Genomic DNA, 17,987 nt, shown 5'->3' with positions numbered 1-17,987 from the left:
AGTTGACAGTGATGAAACCATATATTACGGTCTCCTTCCGGCAGCAGTCCCAAAATTTCGACTTGTTTTGACCTTAGAACGATGTCTTTATCATAGCTGTGAAGAACAGAACGGAGATCACTGTCGAAGCCGGCCAATCTGCAATCATTTTCGTCTCGCGAACACTGATCTCAAATTTAGATCAGTGCTCGCGAAAACCATATATGGGAGATAACTCTGTATTTTTGTTTTGATAAATTCGCGTAGGACTGTAGCGTCCGGTCAGGGAGAGAATGAGCCGAACTCATTTTGATCTGAGTTCAGGATGCTGCTGACAGTGCAGTGTAAAAAGGCCCTTACTTTCTGCGGTTTTCATTTTGCTTTCTGCCCAATACGTCTTAAAAGTGTGGCCATGTCTTTGTGTCTCCTTTTTACATTTAGTCAAGTTTTGACTAAATGTTTTAACGTAGAGGGGGGAATCGAGACGAGGGTCGTGGTGTATGTGTGTATGTGTGTGTGTGTGTGTAGAGCGATTCAGAGAAAACTACTGGACCGATCTTCATTAAATTTGACATGAGAGATCCTGAGTATAGTATCGCCAGTCGTTTTTTTCATATTTTTGATAAATAGCTTTGATGACGTCATATCCGGCTTTTCGTGACAGTTGAGCACTGTCACGCTCTCATTTTTCAACCAAATTGGTTGAAATTTTGGTCAAGTAATCTTCGACAAAGCCCGGACTTTGGTATTGCATTTCAGCTTGGAGGCTTACAAATTAATCAATGAGTTTGCTCATTAAAGTTGTCATTAAAATCGATTTTTCGCAAACAGACTTAAAATTGATTGCATCGTATTTTTCATCATATTCTGAATCTAAAAATTTATACTTATGTCATGTTTACTCTTAAAATGTGTTCACAATTAACGAAAATAGATTAATTAGTCTTACGATAAAAGTTTAAGAAATCGATCCAAAAATGATTTTATCTTATTCTTTATCATTTCCTGATTCCAAAAACATATAGATATGATAGATTGTATTCAAAACAAGCTCCGAAAGTTAACAAGAATACAGAAAATTGCGCTTTCCTGCTTTGCACAATACGCTACCGCGCTATTCTGGCGTGTTAATTTCACTGCGTTTTGCACGTGGAAGGTGAGCGATTTCCTTCTCGCGGGGATTGACGAAGCTGTACTGTCTTGGTGAAAAACTACAGTGCGTTCAGTTTCATTTCGTGAGTTCGACAGCTTGACTAAATGTAGTAATTTCGCCTTACGCGACTTGTTTTTAAATACCGCAAAAAAAGCTCCTTCAGCAAAAATGGCAATCCCATTATCTTGCAATCATGAGCATTTTCTTCTTCGATTCATCCCTGTCACTTCATCTCCTGGGCCCTTTGCTGCAGACAGAAAGTATGATTGCCGTTAGCACAACATTCGTGGTAACTGCATGTAAATCATTGGTTTAGACTTACTTTTGCTTTAATGAATACCTCAATTAAAAAAAAAATACAAAGAAAATAGGAGAAGTTACAGAACTAAACAAGAAAGGACAAGGCCAATAAAAGAAATAACAAATAACAAATAAAATGTGTAGGGCGAGCGGTTACTGATTTTCCACACGAAAGCCCTGACGTCTGAAACGGTAGGTTACTAGTGCAAACAGGTTTTTATCGCCTGGGAGATTTTATAATGTTGTTCAAAGAATGTAGATAGCCAATTCTATAATGAAATTTAAAAAAAAAAATCTCTCTGTGTCTGTGTCTGTCTGTCTGACACTCTCTCTCTCTCTCTCTCTCTCTCTCTCTCTCTCTCTCTCTCTCTCTCTCTCTCTCTCTCTCTAGGCCAACTGACCCGGAACAACAGGTACATATTTAACATGACAAAACACTCTCATTCTCTCTCTTTTTGTCTGTGTGTCTGTTTGTTTGTTTGTCTGACTCTCTCTCTCTCTCTCTCTCTCTCTCTCTCTCTCTCTCTCTCTCTCTCTCTCTCTCTCTCTCTCTCTCTCTCTCTCACTTGGACGAGGATTACCATAGAGAGAGAGAGAGAGAGAGGGAGAGAGAGAGAGAGAGAGAGAGAGAGAGAGAGGGAGAGAGAGAGAGAGTCAGACAAACAAACAAACAGACACACAGACAAAAAGAGAGAGAATGAGAGTGTTTTGTCATGTTAAATATGTACCTGTTGTTCCGGGTCAGTTGGCCTAAACAATACATTTTCTGAGTTCTGAGTTCTCTTTCGTTCTCTTAGACGAGGATTACCGTAAAGTCTGCTTTCCGGCATAAAAACCCAAAGTAATAACAATGAGGGTTGTTTTAAAGACTGTAACTGGTGTCTGCTAAGTTTTGAATCTACATTTCCCGTAAATGCGGTTGCTCTCACAGTGACTCAAGCAATGAAACAAAGTGACAATGTTTACTACGATTTGAGAATAATTAACAATGAATTTGTAAAATATGAGAGCGTCATGCTTTCGCTACAATACATGTATAACTGAGGCAGAAACTTACATAACATTTTGTCGCATATTTCTCTCAGTTTCAATCAATCTTCATTTTGCGAGTATGCTTTAAAGCTACTGAACTTTTCACGTCCAGGTGCACGGAGTTCTCTAGTGCTTTCAGACATGCCTCACGCAGATATCCGTTTAAAAAAATACTAAGTTTCATTGACTTTCATGCAAGGAGTCAAAAACTGCAAATGTTTTACGAATTACACATTAACATGCTTCCATTTGAAACTTCGAGGTCGTCATCGGGGATTGACGCCCGACCAAAGCACATTAACATGCTTCCATTTGAAACTTCGAGGTCGTCATTGGGGATTGACGCCCGACCAAAGCTAATTGAAGCCCGACGGAGCGAAGCGACGGAGGGCTTCAATTAGACTTTGGGAGGGCGTCAATCCACGATGAAGACCGAGAAGTTTCAAATGGAAGCATGTTAATGTTATTGTCACTCTGCTCATGTTTTGTTTTCTTTCACACACATTTTCCCTTCTTTTTTTGACGGGTTTCTGGACAGCAAACTCTAAAACAAATTCTTTTCATCACAAAAGCGATCTTTGGAATTGACTGACGTAGTCCGGAAGAATTCATGCATCAACTTACGTCACGTATTCGACGTCATCACTTCGCATACCTTATGCCGTTATGGTCTCGGTATTTCGTTGGCCTTCATCGTCGTCAGATTGAATTACAATAACATTAACACGCTTCCATTTGAAACTTCTCGGTCGTCATCGTGGATTGACGCCCTCCCAAAGTCTAATTGAAGCCCTCCGTCGCTTCGCTCCGTCGGGCTTCAATTACCTTTGGTCGGGCGTCAATCCCCGATGAAGACCTCGAAGTTTCAAATGGAAGCATGTTAATGTGTAATTAATGACCGGTAATTTTTAATGAGTTGGGGTATTCTGACCAATCACAGGATCTGTTTCATTAAAACGCAAACTTGATTGAATTACAATTGACATTAAATCAGGATCTGTTTCATTAAAACGCCAACTTGATTGAATTACAATTGATAATGATTTCACATATATATTCAGTTCTCAATCGAAAGTTAATTAAATCAAATGTATTATGTATATATATATACGCGTTGCAATATACGAGACGTTTAACGTCCTGCAGTTATTGATCTTCTACGCTTTAACTGTCGTTTTAAAATACCACTGAGATAATCATCCGAAGTGTATCCGCAAGGTAGGAAAACCGTCCAGAAGCCAACAATTTTCGAAAAACTAAAATCGACAAATCGCCCCATGGGTTTTCACAGATTGTAAGCTATTTTTCTCCAAACAGTTCGTAAATTCATGTACTTAATAGATTGCAATAAGTAATAACTTAAATACTTGACAAATCTATTCATAGCGATGTGTCCACACCTCCCCCCCTCCCCCCTCCCCCCTCCGGCCCATTGAAGATGCAGTGCAGGAGGAGTGAAAGCATTGCTGAAGCAACGATTTGTATTTTTGTCGCAGATTACGATGGAAAACGTCAAAAGCTTTACACAACTATCTCACAGATGACTACAAATACCTTTAGTTTTGCCAGTCAAACGAAACTTCATGCGGTTTGTCAGTTCGCATCTCCCGCAAAAATGTAATTTACAATTCCCGTGATCACGTTGGGGCTTAAGTCTGTGTGCGGTATGCTAAAATGGACCAACATACCATCTTTTACAAATGTCTTACGTAATCAAACACAATACCTTGACGTAAAGTACACAACATAGAAGGAGTTCCCCCTCTCGTCGAGGGCCACGCTTTCCTGCCCGGAGACCAACATTAATTGTAATTGTAATTCAATCAGTCAAGTTTGCGTTTTAATGAAACAGATCCTGTGATTGGTCAGAATGCCCCAACTCATTAAAAATTACCGGTCATTAATTGTCGATAACCACTCGCTAACAACCTGCTGGCGAGGCGCATTGATACAGCCTCAACTAGTCTCGGTTAGCTTTGAGGGTCATTTCACAAGTAGGAAATATGAAGGCCAACGAAATACCGAGACCATAAGGTGTGCGAAGTGATGACGTCGAATACGTGACGTAAGTTGATGCATGAATTCTTCCGGACTACGTCAGTCAATTCCAATTTGTTTTAGAGTTTGCTGTCCAGAAACCCGTCAAAAAAGAAGGGAAAATGTGTGTGAAAGAAAACAAAACAGGAGCAGAGTGATACGTATAAGTTACAGCTCCGTCCATCCATGGTATCGCCTGATATTTTGTCGAGACTGGGTCAATGAATATGATGACGTCACTCGAGGCTCTGCCGAGAGTGACGTCATTATATTCTTTCACCCCGTCGAGACATCACGCGATACCATGGATGGACGGAGCTGTAACGTATATATGGCATGACCAAAGTAAAGAGAATTTGTCATGGGATGTGGCAACAAATCATTGGAAATTCACCATGGGCAATCAACCCAAGCCTAGAAGTTGTAGAACTATATTTTGTTTCAGTCTTGGCAAGGCCAGTTTTGTCCAGTTCCGGAAAAGACATCGTGAATTCATTCACCCTGCCGAGACGAAAAAAAGCAATTTCATGGATGAAAACGTATAAGCTTATTATCCCGTGACGCATCAAAGCTAGATTTTGTTTTGAAATGTCATTACAACGTATAGATAACTTATAACGACATAATCGCCTTCACAAGACAGGAAAAACGCACACTTTGTTTTTCGTCTGCTACAAATCTAGTCTTGTTGGTTGACGGAGAGAATAAAGCTTCAATCGTACCTTCATCAACAGGAATAAATGCTCAATCCGCTGTCAGTTCGCAACTGAACCTTGTTTTTTTCTTTAACTTTTTGGTTAACATTGAAACGGCAATCCAAAAGAGTGTTTCAGCTGTTTCAAGACACAGGCTTAGCTCCTTCTTTTGAGTTGCTTTTCAGTATAAAATGACACCGGAAGCGAACAAATTGTCGCGTATACTGTCGTCACAAAAAGACGTCATGACAAAGTTACACGCAAAGCGAAAGAGACTTTGACGTCATTTACTTTTGTTTGGAATTTTCCGTCTGTTCCTAGCTTGTCAGTGAAGACCTGACGTGAGTAAGCTTACCCTTTGCAGCTGTGAAATAATCAGTCTTGTGTCTCGGTCGTGTAGGTACAGAGTTTGCTTCTGCATTCATTGTGTTCGTGTTGATGACGGCTTCATGAGATTTCCATGTTCTTGTTTCTGCGGCTGCGCAAGTTATTTTGCCTAGGTCATGGCCGAACTTTAGGCCTACGGAGAAATATCGCTGGATATTTTCTCCCTAGATTAACAGAGACAAAGAAGGGAAGTCATGCTGTATGATAGGAATACAGAGACATATTTCTTCTCGGTCTTCATCGTGGATTGACGCCCTCCCAAAATCTAATTGAAGCCCTCCGTCGCTTCGCTCCGTCGGGCTTCAATTACCTTTGGTCGGGCGTCAATCCCCGATGAAGACCTCGAAGTTTCAAATGGAAGCATGTTAATTACATAATATGTGTAATGGTGATCCCCCTTGCCCTTGGTTCACTTGCTTTCGTTGTTTATTCTCGATCTTTCAAATGCCAACTTCCTTCTTCACTCCGCGTGTGTGTGCGTGCGTGTGCGTGTGTCAAGACAACGGAAAAGGTCCGCCGGCACACACACACACACTGACACGCACACACACACAAACTCACAAGCACACACACAAGCACACACACACACACACACACTAATTTAAGGTTAAAATAAGTCAAAATAGTATCCAATCGAACCTCTTCAAAGAATGTGGCCCTAAAAAGGACCGGAAGATTTTTTATTTTTTAGCGGTTTTTCACGTTACACCGGGGGGGCATGCGCTAGAGGGTCTTTTTAGCGCTTTCCTTTTCCCTTCTTGCCCTTTCGCCTCCTCCTTCGTCGCTTTCCTTTCTTGCCCTTCTTGCCTTTGCCCTTCTTGCCTTTTTTGCCGCGGCGACGTCGTCGACCTTTTCCTTTTCGACCTTTTTTACCTTTTGCTTTTGCCTTTTTCCCCCCCTTTCGTCGCCGTCGGCGTCGGCGTCCGCGGTGACTGCCGCCTTCTGTTCTTGAGAAGCTAGCGGGCACCTTCAAGACGAAGCGGTTGGTCCGAGGTGTCTGATGGACGCGGCCAGCCTTGACCGCTCGGATCAACATGCGCTTCAGCTCGGCGCTGGATGTCTTCAGGTTATACTGCTGGGACAAGAACTTGCTGATGTCCGACGCCTTGGACCCGCCCTTCTCGCCCAGGTTGGCGATGACCTTACAAAGGCGGGCCAGGTTGAGTGGTCTGCTACGAGCAGCCGGTTGTGGATCAATGGCCTTGGCCTCCCCATCTTGGTGGGGCTCCGTCATGGCGGGTGCCTTTGTTGCTCTGCCCACCCCTCGCTTGTTATTACTGGGAGCTTCTCGCTGGACAAATGCCGTCCAACAGTTCCGAGATGCTATTTATCTCCTTCGGACGGACGTTTCCCAGGACGATAACCTGCCGTCTGCCGCCCAGAACCAATGACCGTCCAGGTACCATGGTGGCTAGAATGCAAACAACTACGTAATGCAGTTATTGCCGAGCAACAGAGACGAAGAATTTGGTTTTGTGTATGCAATCCAAGACGTGTAGTCGGTCTTCTTAACTGTCACATTATTTTCCTTGGGAATTCTGAAATGGCAAAGATCCTTCTTCAGTTATTGATAATTGATCCGACTGGCGAATACACAACTCATTGTGAAAAGATCCAACGCAGAAGTAATTAACATGTCATCCAAATGATGACGTCATGTCATGCGTCAGTCATTGCATCACAAAGCTAATCTCGGCGATCTTTCTATAACAGAACCCAAACTTTTCTTTTGGGGTTGACCGAAACAAGTTTGCAAAATCTCTCTCTCTCGTAGTCGTACCATAAACTACCTTGTAGGCTTGTATACGCCCCCCCCCCCCCACCCTTTGCACATATTTTGCCCAAAAGTTGGGGGTGGGCGTTTACTAGGTACTGTACCCTTTGCAGTAGCGGTTCTTTGGCTAAAATTACGATATTTTGGTCACTTGACACGGAAGTGTTCAAATGATGCATTATTGCACAAAACTTTCCTCTCCCTCACTCTCTCTCTCTCTCACACACACACACCCACACCCACGCACACACACACACACACACACACACACTGACACACACACACACACACACAGAAGGAATTCTTCAAGCAAACCACGAAGAAAATCTTGTTGCTTTATCGTGTTTATAGGCCTAACTTCAAAAGATAATGATTGGCCCAGGCCCTGCAGTTGCACTGATTCAAGCCATCAAACTCAAGGGACAATCTCTTGAAACAAATTTCGCGATCAAAAACTTTAGAAGAGCTTTGAAAATGTCAACTCTCTTTTAGGCCTACTACTCAGCCGCACTGCGGCACGGTGAGAGTATAAATCAACGGTATTCCTTTATAACAGCATCTTAGCATAATACACTTGGATGAATAAAATAATTTGTACCGCATGCGGAAGTTTACAAACACTTAAAACAAATGTTCGAAAAATCATTTTTGTGACATCACTAATCAAGAAGTAGGGGTTGGGCGTTTACTAGGTGTATGCCCAATGCGCAGCTTTCGGCCCAAAGTAGGGTGGGCGTTTACTCGATACTGGGCGTGTACAAGGTACTTTACGGTACTACTCTCTCTCACACCCACAATTTTGATAGTTTCATGTAGGGCGAGGGCGTATTGTTAACAAAACAACAGTAATCGCTTACATCATTACCTTCGTTTATAAACAAAACTCTCTCTCTCTCTCTCTCTCACACACACACACACACACACACACACACACGCAGTCATAGACACCTCATGTACTTATAAATCGTTAGACCGAAAATAGAGGGAGAGAAATTATCATGATCATCACATTGACGTTTTATCTAACGAAAAAACCCTGCAGCTTTCCTTTCTAGCAAAAACAAAACTCACTATATATCTCTCAGTTCTTGTATTGCGATGTTATGGATGTCAAGGCACAAGATGTGGATTCTACACCTGCTTTTTTTATGTGTGTGTGTGTGTGTTTGTGTGTGACAGTATGTCTGTGTGTGACTGTATGTGTATGTGAAAGTGTGTGTGTGTGTGTGTGCATGCGTGACTTTATGTCTGTGTGTGACAGTGTGTGTGTGTGTGACAGAGTAAAGATCACGCCTGTATTTGATGAAATCACAGAACTTCCGTGTCAGCAGGGCGCTTTGTCAATGGATCATCATCACATAAGGGAAGGGCTCCTAATATGGACCACTTTTTGTTTCATGCAGATAGCTAGCTCGTTTTCTTGCGAAGAAGTTTCATTTTGTGTTTGGTAGTCCTTCGTTGCTGTGTCTACCCGGCTATTTTTAATTCTGGGTTATGATGATGATGATAATTAGTTTTAACGTCCTCTTAGAACCATTTGGCCTATCTTGGGACAAGTAGAGTTAATATGCTTTATGTGGGGACAAGACACTGGACAAACATGCAAACAGAGCACACATATGATCGTGTTATATATCTGGAAGTCTGTTGTTGCGATATTTCTGAGTTAGCCCGAGTAAAAGAAAGACAAACTTCAAACATTGGGATTAAATAAGTGTATAGCAGAACCCTCCTCCAATGCACAATGCAGACCGATTATTTAAATTCGTTTACAGGTATATAGAGCATTTGTATTTGTTGCAGTCGTAATGACATTTTGCTACACTTGTTTTTATTCACACACACACACACACACACACGCACACACATTAGCAAAGCAAAACACATTTTAGAAAGAATGTATTCTTCTGCTGCATAAAATTTGAAGAATATTGTAATACATTTTGTATCACATGCACTAGCATTAACCATACTAATGCATAGAATTAATCTGCAGTACACAGGCACACACACCTTGAAACATCACTTCCATCTTTTGCTGCAAAACTGAAGTGGTACAATATGTGTGATTCTCTCTCTCTCTCTCCCTCTCTCGCTCACACACACACACACACACACACACACACACACACACACACACACACAGTACATAAAGCCATGTCTGACACAAATACATATATAAATACATTTATGTATATTTTGTAAAATTTTTGTTCTTCTTGCTCTGTTCCTCTACTTCAGCTTCTTCACCTGCAACAGCAAGAAAAAAATCTGTAGATAGCAGGTGAGGGAATTGAAAAAGTAAAAAAGGCTGAAAATTGTTTAGTAATTTAAGCTATCGAAGACGCAGAGCGTCAAGTCGACGGCACGAAGCGCCTAGCCTTAATAGGGGGATCCGGGGGCATGCCACCCCGGAATTTGTTTTCTCCAAAGAACCCAAATGGTGCAATTTGGTGTCATCTGAGCTCCAAGTTTGCCATTACATTTATTTTTTCGGCAGACACTTTTCCAGAACAACAACAAAAATCGGCAGAAATTTGCCTTTCGGTGTACAATTTCCATGCCTGAGATTGGTTTTAAATTCTGAAAAGTCAGAAATATGAAATTTCTATGCTCAGTTTAAAGCTAAAGAAATAGCAGACTAATTGCCCCGAGACAATTGCCCCCCCCCCCTCCCCCCGCTTCCCTACAACTACCCCAAAGCATGATAGGAAAATTGCCCCCCAGACAACTGCCCCTCGGATAACCGCCCTGTAATGTCACCTGTATCAATTCATTCAGTTACCCAAGCCTGAGAATATCCCACATATACAAATTTGCACTCCCTAACCCCCTTCCCACCACCATCACTAGCGTCATACTCAACACTCTCTAAATTTAAATGCAAGAAAATTATTCTTTTTACAAGAACCATAATTTTCTTGACCAAATTAGGTTTTGGCCAAGAGAAAATATATACATGTACTAAGACACTTGCCTGATTTCATTTCTGACACTATATGACAACATAACATGATCTAAAATTGTAAGCAAGTCAAATTTATGTGAAGGACAGAAGAAGAAAAAAAATGTCCATGAAACACTTTAGTAGGTATTTCAGTTCTTTGTTTATTTGTTTTGTTTGATTGTTTGTCTGTTTGTTTGCTTTTTCTTTTTTGGAAGAGGGAGGCAGTGTTCAGTGATTAAGGGGCATTCAATGATTAACAAGGGACTAACCTTTGCCAAGAAAGAGTCACATGCCTCAGTAATAAAGTGCTCAGACGTGCACACACCCTGGGTTTGCTCTCTGCTAAGTGCCTGCAATCAAGTCAGACAAAGTCAGGTTGAAAAGCATCAGGATTGCATGTTTACTTTACCTTACACAAAAGAGGCATTAGACTGTTTGGAGTTATTATTTCTGCAAGACTTTCAGGCTCCAGCCTTATAAACTTGTGTCTTGTGTCTGTAATTTTATTCTAAAAGACCATCTTTCTCTCTCTGTTCACATGCACTCACACACTAATTCACACACATGCACACACGCATGCATACACACACACACGCACACACAGTGAGAGGAAGAGGGAGACGTACCCTTTCTAAAGCTTGATGAAGACCCTCAGGGGCAAGGTTGTAGCTGGACTCAATTATTCTGCAAAAGAAAAAGCAGAAGACTGCTTATCACCTCTCACAAAATATACATTTGCCAATATTCTAAAAAAAAAAATCCAAATTACAATTTCTAAAAATTACGTATTCTATCAATAAAACAGAATGTTTAAAGAAAAGCCAGTCTAAATAAATACCTCAGCTGTACCAACAAACTCAAACATTTTTTGTTCAAGATAATACACTACTTATGGGAAATAATCAGCAACTTCCATAAGCCTTTCGGCCATCATGGACTCATACTCCCTGTTAACTCATTGTCAGGTGCTCCTTTCCACTCATATGGCTCTATCTGACCAGGTATGGATATATCGCTTCCTGTAACGTCAATCTAGCGCCTGCATTCCAGCATGTTGATACACAGTTTCTACACAATTACTACAATTCTGAGTGACCTGCTGCAGCACAGCTGGTCTCGGCTAAAACAAAACTTGGTCAACATTGGTGGGGTAGAAAGTGTTAAACAACTCTTGTGACTTTGCTGTAGCAGTCATTCACCTGACATGACAATTATGAACTGTTAAAGAGTTCTAACCCAACCAACCTAACTGAAGTACTGCTGATACAGGAAGCATTTTAAATTGTATCAGTTGTACTCACACAGCAAACATGTTCAAAGTGGTTTATTCACTTCAAACAAGAGACAAACACAGTCACATTAAAAAAACAGATGAGACCGAAGCGAGACTGAACTGTGTAATTTCTCAGTTTCTTCAAATCCAACAATGTTTTAATAATAATAATAACGATTACTTATATAGCGCGTAAACCTCGTGGTGACGAGCCCAGAGCGCTTTACACTTACACAATCATAATACAAACAAGGAAAGAGAACTAAATCCGAATAAATTCAAACATGGTCACACACACCCACACACGCACGCACACACACACGCACACACACACACACGCGCGCGCGCACACAGTGTTAATAGCTTTGGTACAATTCAATAAACACAGAGAGTAGAGGTCTATGAACTGACAACGCCACAAAATCAAAGGGCAATGCAAATTAGCATCACATCAATCTGAAGTTTTATCATTTTCTGAAATAAAACATTACCTCATGTATAGGAAAACACACATGTTACTTATAATCTGTGCACACAAACAGAATGAACATCAGGATCTGAAACATTGATGGATTGCATTCCTACATCAAGAAAAAGCACAGCTAGCAAGGGCACTTCAAACAGGCAAGCAACAAATATGCCCACATATTTCAATATAAAAACTCTAAAAATATTAATGTAAAGTCAAATTAAAACAAAGATAAGTCAAATAGTCTCAATGCTTTAAACAGCAACAGGAAGTAAACTCTTTTTAAATTGTTTTACAAAAACCAGGTCTACATGAAAGTGGTTATAATAACTCTCATATTACGGATAAAAGCTATGTGCTGTGCACTTTGTGTTTGTTTCACAAAATACTGCACACGATATGCACAAAGTAAATGCTCCAGACACTAAATTGCCTTTCTTTTAACATTGTTTAGTCCATGCACCAAGTCTATCCTGTCTCCATGTAATCCAAAATTACAAATCATTAATGATGCAAATTAAGACTGTCTTTCCCATTCTAATGAGAGAACGGGAAACACAAAATTGACTTACTTCTTTTTCATATTACAATGTACAAAGAAAGATTGACTCCTTCTCTTGATTTGATCAGGATGATCTCAATGTAATGCATTCTTACATGTGAACATAACTGTCAACACTGAATTACAAGTTGTTGTGTGTGGGTTTTTTTGGTTTTTTTTTTTAAGCAAATGTTTTGACATTAAAGAAACAACATTATTTTGCATACCAAAAAAAATCAGGCAAAATTGAAAATAAAGGAAAGCAAACATTCAGAATGAGGGGATGATGTAGTTCAAGCTTGCACTTACTGTATCTGGCTGTAAAACAAATCAAACTTTTTATTTGCATATAAATCTCAATGCATTTAAACAATCAAAAGAGGATGTGGAGAAAGGGGAGTGTGGGGGTGGGGTTGGGGGTTCTGTCCACTTAAAAAAAAATTACTTTGAAATTCAGTTCACAACTTTCTGAAAAAATGGCATACTTATAATTCATAGTATTACATGTGTATTATTAATATTGAAATGCACAGCTAAACCTGACATGGAATAAAATATTATTAAAGAACTTAGTTATCTCTACACAGTTTTCTAAAGAAGGAAAGTAGATGCATGTCTCTTTATCATTTAGAGAGCTGTACAAAAAATAACCCTGGTAGACAGGTTCCAAAGGCCTCTGATGACAAGAATCATTTAGAATGGATGTTACCTTAACTTTCATTTAAACCTTATGCTTCAAATATACGTAAATCAGACCTGTAGTGAGTGGGTTTAATTGTTGATACTCATTTTCAAATTAAAATCTAGAATAAACCAAAACACTCAATGTCATAAATAACCATTTGATAAATATGAAAATTTGAATTAAAATTGAATAGATACAAAGGTACATGGGGTAAAGTTTATGAAGAAAAATAGAATGGTGGAGTACTTCAGTTGTGCAAGTGCATCACTGCAAGAGTTGATCAGTGCTTTGAGTACTGTGACTAAACTTAAAAGTTGCATTTCATTTTTGAAACGACAAGCTGACAAAGAACTTCCTCTAATCCGGCCGTGAAGCGTATGCAAGTTTATCCTACATACGCGAGTGAGACACTCGTGAGATAATAATCGTTTAAATCACACGTGTGTATAACATGTAAATGAGGTCATGTCAAGCAAGTCTGGCAGGGACCTGTTTTTCCACTGCTTATGATGCCAAAGTCACCGAGACAGACGTCATCATAGAAAACAAAAAATGCGCTCGCTAATTACCCTCGATGAATTTTTAGAACTAAGACGTCACGCCACACTTTGAGAATGACGTTTCTTTGCTTTGACGTAATAGATTGCACGAGGCTTTAGAAGAGATCGAGGTTCCAAAACAAGCGTCTTCAATTTAGCTGCCTCGACTGCAGGACATTTTCAGTAAAATACACACAAGTACAGTATGTAGGATAAACAGAATACTACATGGCTTGCTGTTTCGTACCAGATTCACACTCGTTGCTTTTTCAAATAGTGAACAGCTCGCTTTCGCTCGCAGTTCAATATTTTAAAAAACAACTCGTGTAAATCTAGTACAACACAACAAGCCATGTAGTATTCTCTATTTGTCACATGCTTGCATTCTAGTTTATCTCATTCTCCTTGTGCGCCTCTCCTACTTTTGGGTCTAGCTGTATTTGCAACACACTCCGAACTATCAAGAAAATCAAATCCATTTTTGTACCTTCTAACATCATTCCGTGAGCTGCCCAGTGCTGTCTTGAGTTGATCCATGACGGCGTCACACAGAGCTTTGTCTGCTTTACCGATTTTCTGGATGTCCAATGAAGCAAACAACTGTTCAGCTATAAATGCATACTCTGAAAGGACAGATGCATACAATCAGTAAAACAATACACTGGAAAGTGAAACCACACTTTTCAGACCCCTCCACCATTTAGAACTCCCTTCCTTTTTAGACCCCGTTTTCTCTGATTTTCTGTTCTTAACCTCTGTACATTTACTCCAATTTTCAGACTCTCCCTAAGACCTGATTTTCTGTTCTTAACCTCTGTACATTTACTCCAATTTTCAGACTCTCCCTAAGACCTGATTTTGCCAGATTTGGTTGAGGTCTTAAAAGGGGGTTCCACTGCACTTCAAACTTGACTTTGCCCTTAGACATAGAAAAGAACTTTTATTTTCAGTAGAGGCACATCAGTCCTCATTTTCTGTACTGATGCTCACCCAATGTTAAAAGAACCACATAATTAATTCAGCAAGCTCAATATATGCCAAAGCACTCCTGCACAGACTGTTTTTTTTACCTTACCTTACCTTTCTTAAGATACAGCAAACTCAATACATGTGGCAAAACTCTTCTGTTTTGACTGTTTCATACCTCTCAGAACACAGCAAGCAAAGATTGAAGAACGGAAAACATCATAGGGGACAGCTTCATGTTCAAAGCATTCCAGTTTCTGGACCAACTTAATTGTCACTGATGATGGCAAATTCCTGCAAATCAAAATTCAACAACCCTTTTCAGAACATAACTGAAACCAAAGTTTCCATGCTGTGCTTCTCGGGTTTTCAAAGACTTGGTACGTTCTACCAGTATCACAGTAAAGATGTCAACAACAAACATTCAAAAAAACAAAAATAGCCTTTAAGTTTATCTATGAAACTGCCAGGCCTCCACCATCACAACAACAACATCAGTCACAATGCTTTTAGGCAGTACAAAGTTTTGCTGAAGATTTCACACGTTTTTGCCAGATAGACTAAAGCGAAGCAGATGAGGTGAAAAGTCAAATCAGTACTCACCCCAACGCAACCATTTGTTTACATGATGCACAAAATATGTTTAACTCAACAAATCACCAAAACATATTTTGTCGAACATACCTGCAGAGCGCCTGAAGAAGTTCTGTGTACACTGAGCCGTTTACCCCCTTCAACTTCTTGTTGACTGAAAAAAACAATATTTCCTCCGTAGACCAACCAGTCCTGTCCTGTTTAAGGAATGGTGTGTATACTATGTGTATTAGCATCAAACCTGTCCTTAACCAGGTGAAGTCAACTACGCAAAGTATACTTCGCGAAGCTTGCTGCACGAAGCTTTAGCACCGAGTTTTCAGTAAAAAAGACTTCGGCCAAGTCCTCGCCAAGTCAACTTCGGGCTCAATTAAAGGACCGCCTTTAGCAAAAGTTCAACCCTTGCTGACATCTGAATAATTATTCTGCCTATGTTACTGTCAAACCTTGAATTCACAGTTCAGAAAATTGCTGACAACTGATGATGAAATATCGAACTGGCAGCATGCACTACACAACATGTGAAGGGTATTCCTTATTCAAATGGAACACATTATATAGTACTTTCTTCGGAAGCAAAATCTCTTTTTACAGATAAAAATAAAAAGGAAACCCCTTTTTAGAGATTTGGTTAGTAAACATTTTTATACTGATCAAATATACTCATACCTGTATACTAAATATTTATTTCACACTATTCAGTACAATCCCCATCATAAAACCTTAATCATCCGATTCATTCCCTCGCTGGCTGTGTAAAGGTGTGTAAAGGTCATATCTCCTCTTTTGCTACAGGTAGGAACCTAATTTTTGGCTACGACCATTTGCGGACACTGAAAACATTTTAAGAGCATTCAACTTCAGAAAGAGTTGCCTTACCCTTGTGCTTGCTAAGAAGGTTGTAGGAGTCCCTGACGTTGACTTCAAAGACCGGTCGGCTGTGATGGGTCATGGTAATAACACGCAATGCACGTTGCACCAAAGAACTCTGTTCTTCAACCAGGGCTTCAAAACTATTCAAAAGAGAAAACAAAGCAGATACTCTTAGGTAGTATTACATTTATATTTACTCCAAAAATGTAATAATGTGGCATTGAAGGTGCTTTGCACCAAGTTGATTGCCTCCCTTGGAGATCATTTTCTCACATTTTAGCTTTTAGAATTCGATCTTTTAATAAACTTTTCCAGCAGTCAAGGACTTTGACAATGATCCATCACAATGAAGGTTATGTAAAAGAAGCCAACAGTTACAGCATATAAGCCATGCTTTGTATATATGCTTTGTTTTGTTTTACAAAAAAAAAGTATTACCATTCTCATGCTCAAGTGACAAAACTTAGCAATGATATGCAACTTTAATATCACTGATGTACTGTGAATCATCATTAGCTTCATACAGAAATAGCTTGATCAAACTCTTAAATCACTAAAATTGTGAATCATTTGCGTTTCAACATATAAGTCAAGATTTCATAAAGATAATAGTTCTCCACTTGATTAGTTCATGGTGCATGATGATGATAAACCAGATCCAGAAAGAAAAAACCAGAATAGAACCAGAAAAATATACTGACTAGTCTGCCAGAAATGTAACTGGATCTTCAGGCCTATTGGCAATGATTTTCCCCAGGACATCTCTAACGACTGCATTCACATTTGTACGCTCTGAAATAAAAGCAAAAAAAGAAATCGTCAAGGCATTACAAAAATGAATTATCCAGATACATATGCAAGAGAGACCAACCATGTCATAACTAAACCATACACTCACACGCTGGTATAGATCATGTAAGTGAGGTTGTGTCAAACTAGTCTGGCAGGGACCTGATTTTTCTCTGCTAATGATGTCAAAGTCACCAAGACAAACGTCATTCTGGAAATACTTTTGCTCTTGCTGTTTCTCCTGAAAGAATCTTGAACATTTACACATCTAGAGTGACGTCTCTAGAGTGACGTCTTATTGCTTTGCTAATATTTGTTCAAGTTTAGAAAGTGTGAGCTTCAAGTTTGTTGCCTCATTTTGTCAGTTAATTTCACTAGAAGTATTCTTTGCATTTGTAAAAGTGACCTTGTATCAAATCGAACTCAATTATGCCACTGGGTTGTGAGCCGTTAGTTTACAACGCTGAAGTTCAACATTACCAGCATGAAGAAATATTTTTACAAAGTGTGGATCCTTGATTTGGAACTAAAGGTTCACAACCCAGTGGCATACTTGAGTTCGATTTGATCCTAGGTCACTTTTACAAATGCAAAGAATACTTCTAGTGAAATTAACTTACAAAATGAGGCAACAAACTTTAAGCTTATACTTTCTAAACTTCAAGTTCAACAAATATTAGCTCAAACACCAATCATTCATCACCCGACCGACAAACTGTTTGTCGCTGTCCAAAGCTTTATTATCATCACTGGTGGGTGGAATTAAAGACTATTATCTCAAACACCCACAATCATGCATCAACCGACCGAGAAATTGTTTGTCGCTGTCCAAAGGTTTATTGTCATCACTGGTGGATGGAATCGCCTTTCGTCTCTCTGCCGCCATGTTGTTGTCCTTAGTTTCTTCAGCATTGATTGGTCGACAGAAGGCAAGTAAAGTGTAACAAACAGATC

General features: G+C 39.8%; 2 protein-coding genes across 2 annotated transcripts; both read right to left on the bottom strand.

The window, feature by feature from the left end:
- Window positions 1–6,319: 6,319 nt before the first annotated feature.
- LOC138953707 (histone H1-beta, late embryonic-like) lies at window positions 6,320–6,817 on the bottom strand. The gene has a single exon (XM_070325601.1). It carries the CDS (start codon window positions 6,815–6,817, stop codon window positions 6,320–6,322), a length of 498 nt encoding a protein of 165 aa, XP_070181702.1.
- A 2,425-nt stretch (window positions 6,818–9,242) lies between these two features.
- On the bottom strand, window positions 9,243–17,987 carry LOC138959511 (tubulin polyglutamylase complex subunit 1-like). The gene is made up of 9 exons (XM_070331034.1): window positions 17,841–17,987; window positions 16,946–17,036; window positions 16,251–16,384; window positions 15,462–15,525; window positions 14,956–15,071; window positions 14,299–14,434; window positions 10,931–10,988; window positions 10,574–10,654; window positions 9,243–9,607 (listed from the first exon to the last, which is right to left on the bottom strand). Exons 1-9 carry the CDS (start codon window positions 17,917–17,919, stop codon window positions 9,590–9,592), a joined length of 777 nt encoding a protein of 258 aa, XP_070187135.1. The 5' UTR covers window positions 17,920–17,987; the 3' UTR covers window positions 9,243–9,589.

The sequence above is a fragment of the Littorina saxatilis genome, linkage group LG2, assembly GCF_037325665.1.
Source record: "Littorina saxatilis isolate snail1 linkage group LG2, US_GU_Lsax_2.0, whole genome shotgun sequence".
NCBI lineage: Eukaryota > Metazoa > Mollusca > Gastropoda > Littorinimorpha > Littorinidae > Littorina > Littorina saxatilis.
This window is presented reverse-complemented; position numbering and strand designations above follow the sequence as displayed.